Source organism: Heptranchias perlo, chromosome 32 (assembly GCF_035084215.1).
Source record: "Heptranchias perlo isolate sHepPer1 chromosome 32, sHepPer1.hap1, whole genome shotgun sequence".
In the NCBI taxonomy this organism is placed as follows: Eukaryota; Metazoa; Chordata; class Chondrichthyes; order Hexanchiformes; family Hexanchidae; genus Heptranchias; species Heptranchias perlo.
The window spans coordinates 18,505,663-18,526,407 of NC_090356.1; the positions used below are offsets into that span (position 1 = coordinate 18,505,663).

At 42.7% G+C, this 20,745-nt stretch overlaps 1 protein-coding gene across 3 annotated transcripts in view; it reads left to right on the forward strand.

Annotated features, from left to right (window-relative positions):
• The window catches only part of plekhm2 (pleckstrin homology domain containing, family M (with RUN domain) member 2), a 63,882-nt gene that overhangs the window by 9,221 nt on the left and 33,916 nt on the right, over positions 1–20,745 (forward strand). For all 3 annotated transcript variants that reach the window (XM_067970530.1, XM_067970531.1, XM_067970532.1), the window contains exons 2-6: positions 12,307–12,413; positions 14,903–15,012; positions 15,418–15,517; positions 17,288–17,375; positions 18,370–18,556. In XM_067970530.1, coding sequence (XP_067826631.1) covers positions 12,307–12,413; positions 14,903–15,012; positions 15,418–15,517; positions 17,288–17,375; positions 18,370–18,556 — 592 coding nt within the window. The remainder of the gene's footprint in view (positions 1–12,306; positions 12,414–14,902; positions 15,013–15,417; positions 15,518–17,287; positions 17,376–18,369; positions 18,557–20,745) is intronic.

Below are 20,745 nucleotides of genomic sequence, written 5' to 3' on the forward strand. Positions count from 1 at the left end.
TAAGTACAGATAGATAAAGCCATTTACAAAAAAAAGCCAATAGTATTTTAGGTTTTATAAATAAGGACATAGAGTAAAGAGGTAATAAAGTTGTACAAGGCAATGGTTAAGCCACAGTAAGAGTACTATGTGCAGCATTGGCAGCCCATTATAGAAAGGACATTATGGTCGAGGCCATTTAGCCCTAACCAGAAGTTCAAGCTGCACGTTTAAAGTTACCTGGGCCCACTGCCCATCCCCCGACCCTGCCCGCTCTTTGTTTTCATCAGTGAGCACTGGATCTTTGCTCAAATTTGGCTTCCAAATTCCTGGACTTCTCTGTCGTCAAGACTACACTAAGACTCAGCTGCTGTGACTCTGATCTGCTATTCATTTGCTTAAGTTTTAAGGTAACTTTGTCTAGCCTATAGTTCACCCCCCACTGCTGCTGTTACCTGCTGAGCTTACGTCTGTCCTACTGATTTTTCAGCATTATTTTGCGACAGTGTGGTTCCTGGCCAGAAATTCATTCTGCTGGGCAGTAGTCCATTTCTCCGCTGCTTTTGGATCTTCTAGTGACCTCCAACTTTGCCACTGTTTTTTCTGCCTGGCGATTGATGCTGCCCACTTCCTGGCTCTTCATTCTGATGGAAATACCTCCAGCAGTGCATCCTCCGATACCCTAACCTTCAAATAGTTTCTGGACCCACTCGCCATCCACGTCTGTCCCCGAACCTGGACATCAGTTCGCCAATGCTCTAAGCTGACTGCACTTTATCTACGTCAACTTTATCCCACCACTGGATCTCTGACTTCGACTTTAATCTTGGACTCCTTCCTATTGTCTCCTCTCTCTTCCCTGTTTATTACTAGGACATATCTATCCCAATCTTGCTATGTAACTTGAATTTCCCTGTCTCCCTTCATGTGCATGTTTTGGCTGCTGCTCCAGACCCGAGCCCATTACTTCTATTTCCCCTCTTTTTTCCTTCTTTTCTCATTACCCGTCCTAAGCCCCCCTCTCCTGTCATCATGCCTCCTTTCATTTCTTCCCTCGGTGGGGGGGGGGGGGTGCCAAATCCCTATCCCAACCCTTCAGCAGTCCTCGACCATCCTACTCTCCTGCCGCTGTCCCAGGCTTGACTCCTCTTAGTTAAGCCTACACCTTCCCTCTGTGCCTCTCTTGGCATCCTTTGAAGGACCCATCAAGGTACTTGTCACTGCCTCCTTACGAGCAGCAACCCCAACTGCCCCATCCTACTCTCTCACCGACTTTCCTGCCCAGCGCGCCTGCTGGGGGCTAATCTCCTTCCCATTCCACTCACCCCTCCTGACGCTGACCCTGTGAACTCTGCCAGCGGATCAACTATCACCACCCCTCTCCGTATCTCCCTCCAGATGTCCGTTCACTTGTGAGCAAGGCCCTTGCCATCCATTAGCTTATTGTGGATGATTGCATTGACAAACACCTTCTCTTCCTTTGAGTATCTCACTTGTTCCACTCCTTTCTCCTTTTAAAATCCTTCTTCTCTACTGCCCACCCATGGACCACAGCACGTTTCTCACCAAGATATCCTCACTGCTCTCCTCCCTGAGCCTTTGCTCAACTCCATCTCAACTCATCATGCCCTCTTTCTTGAGCTCACTCCCCTCCTTTCCTCCCTTAATCTCTCCCTCCATATAAACTCCCCTGCCCATGTGCAAGGCCACCCCCTCAGCCTTGCCATCTCACGTGGCCTCTCTATTTCCAACGTGTAAATCACAGGTAAGGCCATCTTTGATCACTTCCTTATATCCCTCTCCACCCACATCCTGCTTTTCCCCCCTCTTTCCCCCCCCCCCCCCCCCAACCCCACTTCCTTCTGTGTTTGTCCCTGGAAAAAATTCTCCTCCAAGTCATTTACAACTGCACTTTCAAACTCCCAATTGTCTAGCCTTTGACCCTCCATTCACCGTGACATTTCTGCAGCTATTGATCTGCTCAATCAAATCCTCACCTCCACCTTTGATGCCCTTGTCCCCATTTAAAACCAATACTCTCACCCTGGGACGGCCCTCATCTCCGCTCCCTTGAGTCCAAGGGATGCAGACTTGAACGTTTATGGCGGACAACTGGTTTAGCCATTCTTGGCCAGATCTGGCTAGATCACATAAAGCACTATTGGGTCCTGCTCTCCTCTGCCAAAACTGGTCACTATTCCGGGATCATCCTGGAATGCAAAGATTAACCCCCAGCTTCTCTTCACTACAAACCGTCTTCTTAAACCCCTCTCCCCTGCCTCCTCCACCCTCCCCTCCAACAACAGGTGCAAGGAGCTCATGGACTTCTTTGTCACTAAGATTTGAAACCATCTGCTCAGCTGCCTCTGCCATGTCCCTCCCTTCCCCTAGCCCACCAAGCTAAACTTCCCCTAAGGATCCCCCCACCCCTAGCCCTGAACTCATATCTTTCTCTAGTTTCTCTCCTATTTTCCCTCATGCCCTCTCCGAGCTCATCTTGACCATGAGACCTACCTCCTGCTCCCTCGACCCTATTCCCACCAAACTGCTGACCACCCAACTTCCCTACTTGGCACCCATTTAGCTGATATTGTTAATGGTTCCCTCTCCTCAGGTATTGTCCCCCTCCCCTGTAAATCTGCTGTCATCACCCCCTCCTCAAAAAAACCCAACCTTTACCCCTCTGTCCTTGCAAACTATCGCCCCATCTCCAACCTCCTTTTCCTTTCAAGTCCTTCGACATGTTGTCTCCTCCCAAATCCATCTTTCCTGCAACTCCATGTGTGTATCTTCACCCCCCCCCCCCCCCCCCCCAAAAATCAGGTATCCACCGCTGCCACGGTACTGAAATGGCCCTTATCAAAGTCACAAATGACATCTTATGTGACCGTGACCATGGTAAACTATCCCTCCTCATCCTTCTCGACCTGTCTGCAGCCTTTGACATGGTTGACCACACCATCCTCCTCCAAAGCCTCTCCTCTGTCGTCCAGCTGGGTGGGACTACGCTCACCTGGTTCCATTCTTATCTATCCAGTCGTAGCCAGAGAATCACCTGCAATGACTTCTCTTCCTGCTCGTGCATCGTTGGCTTTGGAGTTCCCAAGGATCTATCCTTCTATCCTTGGCCGCCTCTTATTTCTCATCTACATGCTGTCCCTCGGCGACATCATCGGAAAACACATCAGATTCCACATGTACGCTGATGCCATCTAGCTCTACCTCACCACCACCACTCTCGACCCCTCCATTGTGTCTCATTTGTCACATTGCTTGTGACAAAAAATTTCCTTCGACTAAATGTTGGGAAGACCAAAGCCATTGTTTTTGGTCCCCGCCACAAACTCCATCCCCCTCCTGGCCACTGTCTGAGGCTGAACCAGACTGTTTGCAACCTTGATGTCCTATTTGACCCCGAGATGAGCTTCTGACCACATATCTGCTCCATCACCAAGACTGCCTACTTCCAGCTACGTAACATCGCCCGTCTCTGCCCCTGCCTCAGCTCATCAGCTAAAACCTTCATCCATGCCTCTGTCACCTCTAGACTTGACTATTCCAATGCTCTCCTAGCTGGCCACCCATCTTTCAACCTCCATAAACTTGAGCTCATCCCAAACTCTGCTGCCCGTATCCTAACTCGCACCAAGTCCTGTCCACCCATCACACCTGTGCTCGCTGACCTACATTGGCTCCCGGTCTGGGAATGCAGCAGTTTTAAAATTCTCATCCTTATTTTCAAATCCCTCCATGGCTTTGCCCTTCCCTATCTTTGTAACCTCCTCCAGCCCTACAACTTTCCCTGCACTCCTCCAATTTTTGGCTCTTGCGCATCCCCAATTTTAATCGCTCCACCGTTGGCAACCGTGCCTTCAGCTGCCTAGGCCTAAGCTCTAGAATTCCCTCCCTAAACCTCTGCGCGACTCTCCTTAAAACCTACCTTTTACCTGTCTTAATATCTCCTTAAGTGGTTCGATGTCAAATTTTGTTTGGTAACACTCCTGTGAAGCGCCTTGGGATGTTTTACTACGTTAAAAGCACTATATAAATGTAAGTTGTTGTAGATTCACCAGGATGCTGCCAAGAATGGAAAACTATAGTTATAAGGAGAGACTTGAGATACTGGGACTATTTCTATTGGAGCAAAGAAAGCCACGAGGAAATTTAAGAGACTTTAAAATAGGGAAAGACTATTTGCTCTGGTTGGGGAGTTGGTGACAAGGAGTCATCAATTTAAAATTGCAACTGAGATACCCTGGGTCAAATTTGCCTCCTCTGCTGAAAACTTCTAAATTTGTGTCCCCTCATAAAATTAGGTGAGGGAGAGGCTGGGTTAGAACATTGGGGGTTGGATAATATGGATGCTAGCGGAGAAAATAAAATCATGAAGTACAAGTTAGCACAGAATTTGCTGGCTGTATGTGTACAAATCCAAACATACAGATGACATTGCACAAGGTTTTCCTGGTCCCACGCCTAGGGATAATTGATTGCCTGGGCACAGCGAATACATGAGAGTCTGAATGTTTAAGCTAATGGGTGGAATATTGTGCAGAGTTGCCTTTTCTAGGTGTGCGTTCCTCCCTGCCTGATTTTCCTGTATTTTCTTTACCCAGGCACTCATACGCTCGGGTGTGGGACCTGGAAAATGTAACTCAGTATCTTTAGGGAGTGGAACATTCGTAGATGTTTTTTCACTGAGGTGTGCAATGATTTGGTGTTTGTGAACGTTTCATTGGCAAGACTGAAACAATGGAATAGATCTTGAGCAAAATTAGAACTTGTTAATAGTGAAATAAAAATGGAAAATGCTGGTAGTGCACAGCAGGTTTGTTGATATTTGAAAAGGGAAAAAAAGCCACATCAACAGATCTTTTCTCTGTTTAGATACTGATAGACCTGCTCTGTGTTTCCAGCATTTTCTGTTTCTATTTCAAATTTCCAGCATTTCAGTGTTTTCTTTTTAAATCTCTTGTTACTAGACACCACAGAATTGCAGGCAGGCAGACTGAGTGATTGTGTTTTTCCACCTAAGTTTGACTAATTTTCTATTGACTTGGCAATGAATTGCAGTAGTTATTAATGGTGACAGAGTTGGTGGGCAGTCTCTGCTACTGTATGGGGTTCCTTGAGTTGCAGTTCAGTGTTTAATGCAGGTTTTTTAAATTGCAAATTCCTCTTGTATTTTGAGAGTTGATGGAAAACTGACACTTTTTGTCCAATAGTTGCGGGGGTGGGGGGTGGGGGTGTAATAATAGCCCAGAATGGGCTTTGCTCTGGCAATTTCTGTGGTTTCTCCCTTTCTTCCATTTACCTGTGCAGAATTTAGGGAAATGACATTTGATTTTTTTTTTCCCTGCAAAAAGCAGTGTGCGGAATGGAGGGTTTCTCAGGAATAGGGATTGGAGCTAAAGTAACGACTTCAGCATTGAATGAATAAAGAACAGAAGGGGTCTGGGATGTGTACAAATCCAAATATATAGATGACATTGGAATAGATTTCCCAGTCCCACTCCCAGGGGTATTGCATTGCCTGGGACAGCGAATATAGGGGAGGGCTCCTGATTGACGAAGGCTGTGTTCCACTCGGGTCCTTCATTTGATTTATGCATGAAGTTTTATCAGAAGTGTGTGATTTCTTATGTGGAAACTCCACAATGGACATTGTCCAGAGCTTGAAGGATATTAGCTGGTGTCAGCACAGTCTGCCAGTTTCAAAAACTATGGGTGAGGCGAGAAATTCTTGTCTTGGCCTTAGAAGAATTTGATTTTAATGTAGTTTGAATTTTAAATCATTTCTAAATTGCAGAATTTAATAATGGATATAAGCGGTTGTGTTTTTGGTGCCTGAGTCAGGCCTTGCTGTTGAGATGCTTTTGGCCACCTGAATTAATTATTTATTTCTTGGAAACATTTCCACTAATTTTTTTGTCGGCAAGAACTGCATGTATTGGAAATCTGCAATAAAATCAGAAAATGCTGGAAATATATCAGAATTAGGAAAGAAAAGACAGTTAACATTTCCATTAAGACCCTTTGTCAGAACAGATCTACATCTACATTTACTCCTTTTGATCACTCCTGAATTATCTGTCTGATTAACCCCCCTCCCTTCCATGTTGCTCTTTGCTCAGCACTGAGCTTAGCTTCCACTTGGTTGCTGAAATATCATTTCTACATTACAACAGTGACTGTAAAGCATTTTGGGATGTCCTGAGGTTGTAAAAGGCGCTATATAAATGCAAGCTTTTTTCATTTGTTCCAGTTGCATGTGAACGGACAGCAGGGAACACAGACAGGAAGTTGCATTTTTCATCTCTGGCTGCTCTGAACCCACAATGTACCCTGTTCTATTTCACAGGGCAAAAAAGAAAGAGAATGGGACTTCTATCACCCAGTATTAAATTCCCTACCCCCATACAACCTAGGGATTTGTTCTTTTCCCTGCATGTTGAACTCCCATAAGATGGAGAGCTGTTTCTAGTTATCGTACAAAGCTGTATAAATATGTTTCAAATTTATCATTCCCCACCCCCCCCTACTTTTGACTTCCTGAGCATTACATATTTGGTTGTGGTTAAAGGATGGTTTGTGACGGAACATGCTAACTGTTCTTGCCAGTGTCAGCCTTTTTTAAAATGTTGGTTAGCTATCCCACCTCTGCTCAGAGCTGAGATCAGCAGCTCTCCAGCTGGGAAAGAGCTGAATGTCCTTGACAATGTCACTTGTTCTTTTTTGGTACCGCTAATTTATATCCAGGAGCATTTATCACGTGGCCTTGTTTGATGCAGACTGGGTATGCCCTTTAACAATGTGGGCTGGGTAAAGCGTTGTCGAACTTTACTTTTGTTTGACACTGTTCACCAGCATCAGAATTAAATAACTTATTTGACATAAGATCAACAATTGAACACTTGATATAACTGAAGCATAAGGCTAAGGGTGTAAGCACAGCCTGTGTACAGTTTCAGAGAACAAAACCTAATTCCAGTTCATATTGTATTGCGCTACTTTTGTGCAGGTTCTGGGCTGGATTTCGCAGCCCTCAAAGTGACAGTCACATTAAATGTTCCTGCAGTGCTCGTCTTGTCCTTGAGTGTTGCTGCAGGAAGCTTTACCACACACGTGGGAATCTTGGAATGGATTAGTGACTTTCTTAAGTACTGATGTAATCTGTACAGGTTGAAACATCCAGTACTGCTACAGAACTATGCACTGGCTGTAATCTGTCATATAATCTATATAGTGGAGTCCCTTTGAACAGTTGCGTTTTAAAACAATACAATTTTTAACATGGATAGGATAATGCACACGTAAATGCAGTGAGTCCAACTGGTCTCTGCATGATGTTTGATCAGTGCAGCAACAGACATGCCAAGCTGTTTTTATCACATCTGCCTACTGCCTTGGGAAAGAGGTCTGATAGCAGTCCTATGTGAATTCTGATTCCCACCATTGCTGACTTTTATATTGTGTGCCTAATTTGTTATAATTTCAAAGAGACATGTAGAAAGGTAAATTGTGAAAAGTAATTTAGAGGAAAGATCCAGTATTGCCACTCTTTGATTTGGTCCTGCCTGTGTTGTAAGATTCATGGAGAAACCTGTGAGATGATGAGGAGTGATCAGTGTTTACGGAATGGGTGTTTTCATTGTGTGATGTAGCGTGTGATTGTCGCATGATTATCAGTGTTTTGGAAGAGGCAGTGAGTCATGTACCTCTTGCCTATGCCTGGCAGAATAATAGGGTGATTCACATACTCTTGTGCTTGACAGAACATTGCACAAAAGTATATGAATGTTAAATTCTGAAGGGTGAGGTTATAGTGGCAAATATAGTTGACTGGAATCCAGAGTGGCTTTACTCCTTTAGGAACTTGCCTGGGTAAATGAGATGCTGTTCCTCCCGAGTGTTATAGGAACTTAGGAATTGCTAGACGAAAAAAGACCATGGTCCATCTAGTTTGCCTTCTGTCATCCTGGTAGTCGCATGATGCAATGATAATGGAGTAGTTGACTAATCATAGCAATCAATTTCTATCAATTAGTCTACAACAAACCCAGACATGAGGCAAGGGAAACCCCAGTGGTGGAAAGTTTTGGGAACCATAGGTTCCTCCCAAGCATACTTCATGTGTCAAATTACTCCTGTACTGTATCCCAAAATATTATTTTCTGAAAGAAATGGATCTAATTTACATTTGAATGAATCAATACTAACTGCTTTCACTGTCTCCCTAAGGAGCCAGTTCCTTCGATTGACTACTCGCTCACTGAAATAATGTTTACACAGATCAGTTTTGAACTTATCCCACCCCCACCCCCCCCCCCCCCCCCGCCAATGTCCTCTGGTTCTACTGTTGTGGACAAAGTGAAACAGCTCATCATAATCTACATTATCTAGTCCCTTTTAGAATCCTAAACACAGCAATCTTATCACTTCTCAACCTTCTCTTTTCTGGTGAAAACATGCCCGATTTACATAATTGCTCCTCAGAATCCAATCCCTCCATCCCCTCAAACATTCTGGTTGCTCTCTTCTATACTCCTTCAATAGCTGCAATATCCTTTTTTGTACTTCAGTGACCAGAACTGTACACGGTATTCTAAATGCAGTCACACCAATGATTTATACAGTGGCGGGATTACCTCAGTTAAAGCTCAATATTGATCTTTTAATACATGCCAACATCTGATTTGCTTTACTCACTGCCATCTGAGCATTTGTTGCGATAGCTTTAATTTATTGTTATTCAGGATCCCCAGATCTTTCATTTTCCATACACATTATTTGCTTTCTATTTAAATAATAAACACTTTGCATTTATCTACATTGAATTTCATCTGCCACCTGTCTGCCCAATTCCCAAGTATATTCAGTGATCAGTGTACATGGGGAGGTAACTGTATTTTTGATACTATTACAATAATCCTACTCTCATTGTCCTTCACAGGATAATCTAACCTACAGGCTTCTCCATTGCCACAGTTCCATTCCTAGATCAACTGATCAGATGCTTCAGTTGGGCAACACAGGAAGAGCTCGCCCTCCTGTGGGAGAAGCTCAGTGACCCAGGCTGGGATTTAGTTTCATTAGAGCCTCTTGTAGCTGGTGTGTCTCCAGTTTATAAAGAACAATTAGCTGTCCAGTGTTTGTCAGGAGTGAATCTGTTCAGCTCCCCCTCCTTTAGGGTTATTGCTGAGCACCTCCAATGCAAGGTCCCCTGGAGGGTGTGCTATACCATTAGGAGTGATCAAAAAGTATAGCTGAGGAATGCCATTTAGCCCACTGCCCAGTGCTGATGTTCTGTTGTATGCCAATTATAATGGAACCACTAACCTCTTGCCTGACTTGGCACAGTGTAATAATGAAGAGGCTGAGAGTGATATATACATGAGAAGCTCCACAGTACTAGGCTGAGTATTATCAAGGTTTAGTTTTTGATATATTAGGGAGGTTTGCCCAACAGCATAGACTTCAGCTAGTTATACAGTAATTGAATGTATATAGCTTGGCAAATAATTGCCTGTAACATTTATTGTAGGTTTCATTGGCTTGCGGTAGTTTCATTGGCTTGCATGCTGGACTGGGTGCCAAATAATGATGGTGTACAGGCCTGAGAATCTCATCTTTTAGCAGTGAAGTTCAGGAAGCCCTTGGTATTTTTAAACTGCTGAGTTTAAGCTGAAAGAAACTTGCTTCAGCAGTTGGAGGAAGTTATATAAGCACACGAATACACATACTCTGCAACACAGTGTGCTATCTTGATTTTACAGTAGCAATTTGGCTGGAGATAAGGAGTTTAGCAAATCTGAGAGATTAGAGTCAAAAGGAGGATGCTATTATATTTTGTGCGTGCAAGAATTTTGCGCTCAGCATATGAGGTTTGGATGCAAGTTTTCAAACTGGAATCTGACACTCCCAGGAAGTCCACAATGTTAATTGTATCCATATCAATTAGTGTTAATTGTATTCAGGCGGTGTGTATCAATTGGGGACTTTCTTGTATCCATTGATATGAGAGCTTATCTAGGGGGTGCACAGTGTGGATCTCTGTGAATAAAGGCTTGGAAGCAACTGAAGACCAGGCTCCAGTATTCTATCCTTCACCACCTGGCTATCCGGTTTATGACACATCCCTGAGGGCCCCACAAGAGAGAGAACTTGCATTTATATAATGACTTTCAGGACATCCTAAAGCGTTTTGCAGCCAATGAAGTACTTTTGAAGTGTAGTCACTTGCAATATAGGAAACGCAGCAGCCAATTTGCGCACAGCAAGCTCCCACAAACAGCAATATGATAATGACCAGATACTCTGTTTTAATGATGTTAGTTGAGGGATAAATATTGGCTAGAACTCCCTGCTCCTCTTCGAAATAGTGCCATGGGATCTTTTACATCCACCGGAGAGGGTAGATGGGGCCTCGTTTTAACGTCTCATCCGAATGACGGCTCCTCCAACAGTGCAGTACTTCCTCAGTACTGCATTAGAGTGTCAGCCTGGATTATGTGTTCAAGTCTCTTGAGTGGGGCTTGAGCCCACAACCTGAGGCGAGTGTGTTCCCAACTGAGCTATGGCTGAGATCATCAGATTTCTGTCCTGGAGCCGAGAGTACCCTGTGCCACGGTCACTTCAGCGTTTTATATTCAATGTTTTTTCTGCATTTTGTATCTGTTGACTTTCAACCATGTTATTTCTGTTAATGTATACTAATGTTTTCTGCAATAATAGAACTGTTTTCCTTTGGAGCTGGTGTCTTTCGAAAGTTAGGACAGGAAGATGTCAGTATTTGCAGGAGGGTTCCTGGGAGTGTCACTCTTTCCTGGGGTCCCCATGATTGTGTTGATATTCATAAGAGTCATTGAGGATGGCAGCTTGGTAGGAGCCTGTTACTGGTCAGTACTGTTGGGGTAGTGCATGGGTGGGTGTACTATTTATTAAAATGCCTGCAGAAATGTTGGCCAAGAACCACAGAAGTGGAGCAGTCACAGTTGCCTTGTTAAATGTTGTCTCAGGCCCTGCAACCATGTACGTGATATAAAAACAATGGGGTTAGATTAGGTCGAAGACAAGGAAGCAGAAATGAATATAACAAGCACCAGCGTGTGCTCTGAAATACCAAATAAACTCAGTTCTAAGTTGCAACTGGAGTGATCTCTGCTCATAAACAGAATAGTGCAAGGAGTTCATTTGTGTTTTTAATGCCATTAATTGCATCTCATTCTGCGGTGGCAAGTGGCCATATACTGCAGGAATGTTGGTGTTTATATTGTAATGTACGCACTTAAATTGAAATGCTCTTGTCACTGTGTCTGACCTGGGGAACGGTGGCAATTAGTATATGTCAAAGTACGAGCAACAGTCGTTTAAAGATTTTACGTGTGTGTTGTCACGGGTGGGGGGGTGGGGGATGAAAACTTCAGTTAGTTTTTTAATTTGTTTTATCAAATGGTGCTTTACAATCTTTGTCATAAGTGAACTCCACTCAATAGGCAACCGATGCGGGGCTCACTGAAAATGTAAATACTTAAATCGCTATTTGGAGACCTTGTCCTAATTATGCAAAATATGACTTGAGTTTACAGTTTTTTGTTAAGGTGGGTAGGTGTCATATCTTATGTCTATGGGCATAAGAAATATATACTTTGATCCTCTTTCTCATCTTTTACGGAGAGTGATTTTCAAAGATGACGCACAGGATTCACCTGTGACCCCCTGGTGCTGCTGAAAGATAGGCTCAGTGATCTTGGAGCCACTCGTAAGTCAAAAGGACTACATGCAAGAGATCTGATCCATTGCTTGAGATGGAATGAGTCTAAAGTTTTACTCCTATATTTGGCCAATGGCTTCCCATGGATGAAGGTATGAATGCTGGATTTTGGTGGCCAGTAGTCAGGAAGGTCTGTTTTTCCTGGGTCTTAAAATGTATCACAACGCATTTACAGTGAGACCAGTATCAGCAGCACAATTGTTGCTCTTTATAGGCATGCTCCTTTATGCCATGATCACCTATGCAGCCCTGACCCATGTTTGGTGTGTCATGATGTCATTAGTTGATAACATATTGACGCAATTGCACTACGCATACGTAGCGGTCAGTTTGTAACTGCTATTGTGTGTATGTGCTTCCTCTTCATTGCTGGTTCATGGGGAGACCAAAAATGTGATGTTAAAAATACATTTCAACAGTCCTGAATTTGACACACATTCCAAATGCTCCCCAATATTAGGAATTGATGGTCACCTTGTTTTCTGAGTAATCATGCAAACGTTGGCTTTCTCAAGTGTTCAGGGTTGGTGTAAGGAATGGTGTTCTCTCTTCAGCTCCAGGGTTACTTTGCTGCCTGTGAGGATGAGACGCCAGCAATTCGAAACCACGACAAGGTTCTGCAGAGGCTGTGTGAGCACCTGGACCATGCCCTGCTCTATGGGTAAGAAAGAACTTAATAGCACTTTATCTTGTGTCTTAGGACATCCCAAAGCATTTCACATCCAGTGAATTACTTTTGATGTGCATTCGCTATTGCTGTGTCGGGTAAGGTTACTGTTTTAAGTTTTACTCCAATTTCTCTTGTGCTCCATGTCAGTCCATTCCCATAAACAAGCCTTCGCTCCCTATAAACTAGAATGTGACTTTATATGTATGACATCTGGTAACGTAGTGTTGCCAAAGAATTGTACAGAAACCCTTGTTACTGTGATAGTTTCTGGAATTGACATGAGGCCTCTTGTATTCACCTAGTCTTTGGATAGCAGCAGAATAAATGCTATATCTGACCATGTGACTGAGGCTATAAACTTTGAATCTGGTTTATTAAAAGTTAAACAGCATAAAGTCCTTGCAACAGATTTCATTTAGTTACGGAATTTCTAATTTGCAACTCCTTGAGCAGACCCAAATAATAATTGCAACATTTTACTAACTTTTTTTAAATACTAAACCTGGACCAGTATCCATAACATAAAACTTGAATGTGAAGTTTTACCTACTTGCCACAATATCTCCAAGTGCCACTTTAACATAGGCTTTAGTACAATGGTACGAAAAGAACTGCAGCAAGGCTGTCCTAGATATGCTTTCTTTCCCCATTGAAGTTCAGCTAGGAATCTACCACTTCAACAGACTATTAGACATCTTCTCATCCATTGAATAATTATCTTTCTTGACTACATTCAGAACAAAGCAAGTAAATAAGGTTGCATTGAAATCATTGTAAACAATTTTACAACACCAAGTTATAGTCCAGCAATTTTATTTTATATTCACAAGCTTTCGGAGGCTACCTCCTTCCTCAGGTGAACGATGTGGAAACCTGAGGAAGGAGGTAGCCTCCGAAAGCTTGTGAATTTAAAATAAAATTGCTGGACTATAACTTGGTGTTGTAAAATTGTTTACAATTGTCAACCCCAGTCCATCACCGGCATCTCCACATCTTGAAATCATTAGCATACTTAAGAACACTCTTGCATCACTCCTAAATTGGCTCTAGAAGTGAATACACTGGCTTAATGAAATGCATAGTCCTTTAAATTAATTTTGAGAATCTGTTTTAACCCCAGAAATGCAGCAAAGGAAAATATTTTTTTTAAAAAAAGCATGGATAAAGTATTCAGTTTTCTGCACATTTGCAACTTTCAGCTGTCTGCCACTGGTAAGCCTTTAATATTTCAGATTCCCCCACCCACCCCAAATCCTGGTTCTGTCTCTCCTGACACTTGTGCTTGGGATTTTACCGTGTGCATGTCTGTCAATGCTGTGGGGGCAGTGTGTGACCCCCCCCCAACTTTCACCTCTGTTCATGTTCAAGCGGTTTCAACATTGGTAGCTAAACCTCTCCACACCTCATCCAAATTGGGTCCCGTGAGTCATTTCAGTCCCCTCTTTTTGTGGGTCAAATTTTAAACCCAGAAACCCGCAGTGAATGCAATTTACGATAGACCTGCTGTTCTTTCATAAAGGCCTGTGGCTATCCTGTGAAACTCTAGCCCAGGTTAACTTCTCTGCATAAATTGTAGCGGGACTAAAATGGGAAGGAATGTAAAACTTGCGAAAATGTTTTTTGAGTTCTTTAAGTCAATTTTGCAGGAATGAAATGGTAACAAACAGTAGGGTCAGAAGCCCAGTATTAAAAATAAATTGTGAACCCAAACAGGAAAATAATCAAACATTTAATAATTAAGTCTTTGGGAAGTCTTTAATCAGCAGTTTATCTCATTTATGTTGGGGTACAGGGAGTAATGTTGAGGAATCTTGTATTATTCTGTAGTTGCCAAAAAAAATCATAACTCGGCTGCAACAATACGATCAATCACTGCAATCTGAATTTCCACTAGCTACACAGCCAATTAAAACACACTGCAATCTGAATTTCCACTAGCTACACAGCCAATTAAAACACACCACAATCTGAATTTCCACTAGCTACACAGCTAATTAAAACACACCTACGATTGTATGATCTATTATCCAATTGGAGCATCTGAACTATTATATGATCACGTGGAACAAACAATTATCAGGTTTACATAAACACATTGAGACAAAACTAGACCTGCATCCCCAGCGCACTATTAGAGTTGGGTTAATTTTTACTAGTGAGAATTCCCTTTCTCTTTCTCCTCACCCACCACCACCCCCCTCCCCCCAAAAAAATATTTTAAAACAAAAATACATATTTTTGTATTTTGAAGTTAGTGACTGTAGATGATGTCACTGAAGTGTCCTACTGTGTAAATTGACTAACTGTCCATTTTGAAATTTCCATTTTTTCAGCAAAGGTGGATGTTTGGTTATTTCCGGTGCTTGACGTGTTTCCGATGTGCGCTCGGGCCTGAGCTGTGACAGTTGGATATTCTAGCTGATCTCTTTTGAGTGCCTGTGTTGTGCTGCTGATTACTGTCTTGTTCTTTCCCTATTCAGTTTGCAGGATATTTCCTCTGGATACTGGGTGTTGGTAGTGCACTTTACCCGCAGTGAAGCAGTGAAACAGATTGAGGTCCTGCAGCATGTTGCCACTAACCTCGGTCGTAGTGAGTATCACTCTCCAGATACACCTCTAATCAACATCTTTAATTTGTAACCTTTGGTGGTAAAATTATTTGATGTTGAAATGATTTACTTTAATTTTTTTTCTGCTAAGCTATGCACCGTTCTCTTTTTTGCTTTCTCATGCGCTCTCTTCTCCCCACACCCCCCCACATACACACCAGACTATTCCACCATGGGGCCATCACAGCTAAGTGATCCTGTTTTCACACAATGTTCGCTCAGCACTTTATAGCACAAGTCACTGGATAATGATCAGAAGCAGGAACCCTGGCTGATTTCACACACCCCTTCGCCTCAGGAGTGTTGAGGCCCATTGAAATGGCCCAAGTGCTGTCCCAGCTGACTCCTTTTTTAAGTATTTCAATTTGACCTTTTTTGCCCCTCAGGTCGAGCGTGGCTGTACCTTGCATTAAATGAGAATTCTCTGGAGAGCTACTTGAGGTTATTCTGGGAAAATCAGAACCTGCTTCATAAGTACTACTTCAAGTAAGTCCAACTCAGTCTGAGCAAGTGGAATTATCGAAACTGGCAGCAGATGATTGACAAGCCTGTATGGAACATGCCTGTGGAAGCACAGTTGGAGTGCAGCAGGCTCTACTATATATAATACTTCCTTGTGAGACGGGCCAATAACAGTGCTGCAATGAAAAGCATTTATCAGGGTCAGTGATGTTGAGGTGGTAGATTGTTTTACAGCACCCCTCACCAACTCCCCCAAAAAATATAGTGAAACTGACATCATTGCAAAGGAAATGCCACAAAAGATATCTGCCCTCAAGTTGCCTCCAACCAGCAGTTTTATGGTTTTCTTTTTTCTGTAAGGAAAGTCATTATTCATGCAATTCTGGACATTAGTGTTCAGGAGTGTAACATAAGGATGGAATTAGAGCAAAAGGATGTTTTTAAAAAAAAAATACCTGCATTGGATAAATAAAGCCCCTGGCTAGAAGCTGGTGATCACATAGTGATTGTGTGTCCGTGTCTGACCACAAGGCTTGGGCTCATCTGAGGTACAAGCCAGAGTGCTCACAGGAGAAAATAAATTTGCTGTCATCTGTCAGCAAGATGTTCAGTCATAACCGGAGCAATAAGGGGGATGTTGGAGGGAATCACCAAATCATTTCACAGGGGCAGGGGGTAAGCGAAGATGAGTTTACCAGTGTCTCAACCCCCTTAGCTCCTCATCTCCGATGTCTGGAGGATTTATCCTGATAAGAATGCGAGGAGTATGTACATTTTTCCAATTGGGTTAATGTCTTAAGCAGCAGTTTCATTGCGTAAAACACAAGGAAAAGAAGGAGCTAAGATGCCCCAATAAATGTATGCTGCCTCTTTGTAACTCGTACCATATGGAAAATTAATATTTCCACATTGTCATGTTTTGTGATTTGTGATTTTTTTCCAAAGAAAATATTTGTGAAAATAGGTACTTTTTAAAAGGTATGTTTCAACACAGTGTATTCACTTTTTTCAAAAAAAGGCACTGAAACAGTAAGTAGTTAATACTGTAAACAACAAGCCATTAGTTAGCTTGTCTTGGTAGTTAATGAACACCTCACACCTATTATGTTGGGAGGCCTCTAGTCCCAGAATTTGGCATGGGGATCTGACAGGCCCTCCCTTCCAGTTGTGAAGAGAGGAAAATTTTTTTTTTAAAAAGTGAAGACTGCAAGGTCAATCAGGTTTTTGAAGAGAAAGCTGCAAGGCCCTTCACTGAGACCAAGAAGTTAGAAATGCTGGAGGACAGTTAGAAGTCGTCTCGTTTAAGTCATGTGAAACGTCCACTGACGTGGGGATTCATAGCATGTTTGTTAATTTGTATTATTACGCAACAACAAGTAGTACTGATTGAACTAAAAGTGCATCTGCTCTTAACTTATTCTGTATGTTCACTCGCTGTGAATTAAAGCATCCTACCAATTCATACCTGTCCTCATTTCACCAAGTACTTTCTATCTTTGGAGAGATTGAAGAAGCACACGTGTGAATGGCATGACTATCAATTGGAGAACACAAAGGATACTATTGCTATACCCCTGAACCATTGTATAGTCTTATATTGGACAGTATGGGCGCACTCCTAAATGTAAATTGCTCAGACTGCTTACAGGAGTGATGTGCTCCACTGCACCTGAAAGACTATCTAAGGCAAAGCCCTACACTTGTAACATAACAAAAGGAAATACCTTATCGATAGAGGGCAATGGCCATGTAGACCTGTGATATCTTACTGTCTTTCTTCTCCCAAATCCTAAGGAATGCCCTGGTCTGTAGTCATGATCACCTGACCCTCTTCCTCACGCTAGTTTCCGGCCTGGAATTCATCCGATTTGAGTTGGAACTGGTAAGGAACGTGCCTTCAAATGACGTGATCCAGGTTTTTAACATACTGAAAGGAATCGATGTAAATAGGTTATTTAACTTAGCCTGAGCATGCAGGACTAAAGGATACGAGTATAAAATTAATGAGCTTTAAGGAAGAGACTAAAAGAAATATCTTCCTGAGTGCAAAATTCGCAGGGCTATAGAAATGGAGCGATGGAGTGGAACTAATTGGATAACTCTTTCAAAGCACAAGCACGATGGGCTGAATGGCCTCCTTTTGTGCTGTTGCTGGCTCCTGATGTAGAGGTCCCCACAGCTGGCTGCAACCTGAAAGTAAACTTGCCAAGATTCACTAAGGCCAGCTTTTACCTTGCCGTCTTGGCTGGTGGATTTAGTGATTCCTAGCACGTTTACTTCTGGATTGTGTCTGTCTGAGAGCCAGGCATCAGTAAGCAGCATCAAATGCACAGGTCTTGCACAATGTAAAAGTAGTAATAGTCCTGAGCTGCTAGACCATGGGAACATCAGGTCTAGAAAACAAGCAATTTCTTGCTAAGACGCAAGAGTAGATATTTATTTTGGAGTTTTGCCTGACTTGCTTTTTGGGGGTGGTAAAGGGAGAAAGTTTACAGAACCTTCCCTCCCTCGAGATTGACTGACTGTATCCAGTGGAATCAGTGATAAAAATGCTTTGTACATGGTCTCTGGAAGACCTGGGTATGACTGACTGAAAGACCTTTCATGTCCACGTTTAAAACATCCTGTAGTGCTATTCTGTACTAAATTAGAGATGTTAGTATTTATCACTTCTGAGCTACTTACAAATTCTGGAGAGCCCATTGATCCTTTTTTAAAGACCATCTGAGGTGTATACAGGGTGAACGAGCAGGTTTTACCAACTGGAAATTTGTTTTTATATCTGATCTTCACAATAACTTTGTACGGTTTTCTTTTCGGTTACCGGTCACTGCGCATTCACCGTGTTACTCCTCTGCTTGTTCCTCTAATTCCAGGATGTTCCCTACTTGGACCTGGCTCCATATATGCCTGAATATTACAAGCCACAACACTTGTTGGACTTTGAAGAGCGCCTACCCAACTCGGTGCACGGTTCCGACAGCCTCTCGCTCAATTCATTCAACTCTGTCACCTCCACTAATCTGGAATGGGACGACAGTGCCATCGCACCCTCCAGCGAGGGTAAGTTCTAGGCTTTTGCTGTATCCAAATAATCCAGTCAAATCTCATATTACAAACTACTTCTTACATGGATTCATGTGTTGAAGCTGGAGCACCGTACTGATCATGAACTTCTGGCTGAACAGGTTATAACATTCCCCCCTCTCGTCCCCCTTTTTGCAGGGATTTAAGGTTTTTCATGGGGTACCAGTATGAGATTGGGCTTGTCTGTGATGCTGACCGTGGTAAAATAGCCTATTGATACTCTGCGTCTAGGCACACAAGAGGAACAGGCACTTGGTTAAGGTCCTGGATTGTCACCTGAAATCATACTGCAGTAAGAGTCAAAATTTTCAGGAGAGAAGATAAATGGAGGGCTATTGATTTTTTTTTCTCGTATGCTGTGTATTGTCTTTAAGAGGGACCGGGGAGGGGGATAATGGAAATTATTTCTGTTAACTACTGTTACAGCCGAATCCCCCAAAAAACCATCTCTGGGACAGAGCTGGAAAGTGACTCAGTGGCAGAGCTCACAAGGTCTAGACCCTTTTGGCCCCCCAATTTAATGAGAGGACCTGCATGTACAATATGAACAACTCTGAACAAGTAGCCAAAAATCATTGAGCAATTTTTTTAAAATGTTTTTACTGAGACGAAAACTTCATCTTGAGTTAATCAGCACTATTCATGACAATGAAATGAAAAGTTGATGCTGTGCTGCAGTAAGTGCGGTGAAAATTCAGCAGCATCCAAGATATGACCCTTGTCATGTACCTTGTTCAATAGCTAGTAACTTGCACATATCTCATGGGATCTGGACGGCAAAGCACGTGCACAGTTTGTGTGGGAGATGTGGTTTTGTATTTGAGATGCTTCAAAAGCTAATGGTGGATGATCCATCACAAGCATGGGTTGTAATGTCCTATCTACCGTGTTGCTGTATTGCAGTAATGCAGCAAACCATTTGCATCCATATGCTGGAGTCATTTATTAGCTTTGCACAGTGGATATGCCACTTTGAGAGATTTGAGTAGAGTATGTCTCAATGTTTTAGGTATTGAATCTTTCCCATTTAAAAAGGAGCTGAATAAAATGATTTGGAATTGGATTAATTGTCATAGGAGCAATTGTAGACTGAAATGATCAAATCATGTGCTGTGGTTTCTGCTCTGTTGGTGCTCGGGCAGCAGATTAGGGTTCAATACAAGGATAGTTCTTGAAGCTTGTTTGAACTGCAAACATGATTTCATTGCAAACAGTAGGTCGTGATAAATGGACATTTGCCTTGTCACAGAACTTGTGCAGCAGACCCTCAGGGATGTGTGTTTGGAAGCCATCCCACGTGCTAACTGTACAGAATGGTTAGCAACTAATCACTGGATGCAGATATAATTAGAATTACTATACAGGGGGTTGACAATTGGTATGCTATTTTCAGCACTGAGAAAACAAAGTCAATATCTGTTGTGAAAGATGGACCGTCATGTCACCCAGTCACCATTAACTACAGCCACCAACAGGTCAGCATACTACAAGCTGTATCAATGCAATGATGGAATACTACAGCCCTGTTTATCAAGCTGCAGACAAAACCCACCTTTTGCTTCTGGGCTCAGCACAGTCCAAGTCATGCAAACCAGTGGAACAGGAAGAGGTTGCCCTTCACCAAGTCAAAGTCCATTCTCTACAAAATAATGACTGGAGCAGCACCATAAGAATTGTTAATGCTTCAGCCAGATCAAGTACATCAATCCACAAAGTATACCAACGGCAAGCTTCGACACATCACTGCAGCCTGTGGAACTGTCAGAAAAATTGATCACTTAGAACTTTGCCCATTCAATGCAGAATTATAAAGAGCCATCCATTCCTTGATTGGGTTGTGGGGCCAAGCATTGGGCTGTGGAAAGTTTATTGATACTGCGGTGCAATTTCTCCTGATCTTTCTAATTTTTTTAGCAGCCAGAGCCTTGAGACATCTGTCTTTGTTCTAGCTTTTGATTGCGTGCTTTGGGTGGCAGAACAACAGCATAATGGGTTTTCAATGTGCACTATTTAGATTGTATTTACTTTGCAGTCAGCAGCAAATGTCAGGGTAAATGAGGTTCATATTAGGCAGTACACACCATCAAAAGTGTGGTGTTAGCCAACGCTTCTGGCAGTGTCGTTTCCAATAGCAGTGTCACTTCTTCAGGCAACAACCTAAACAC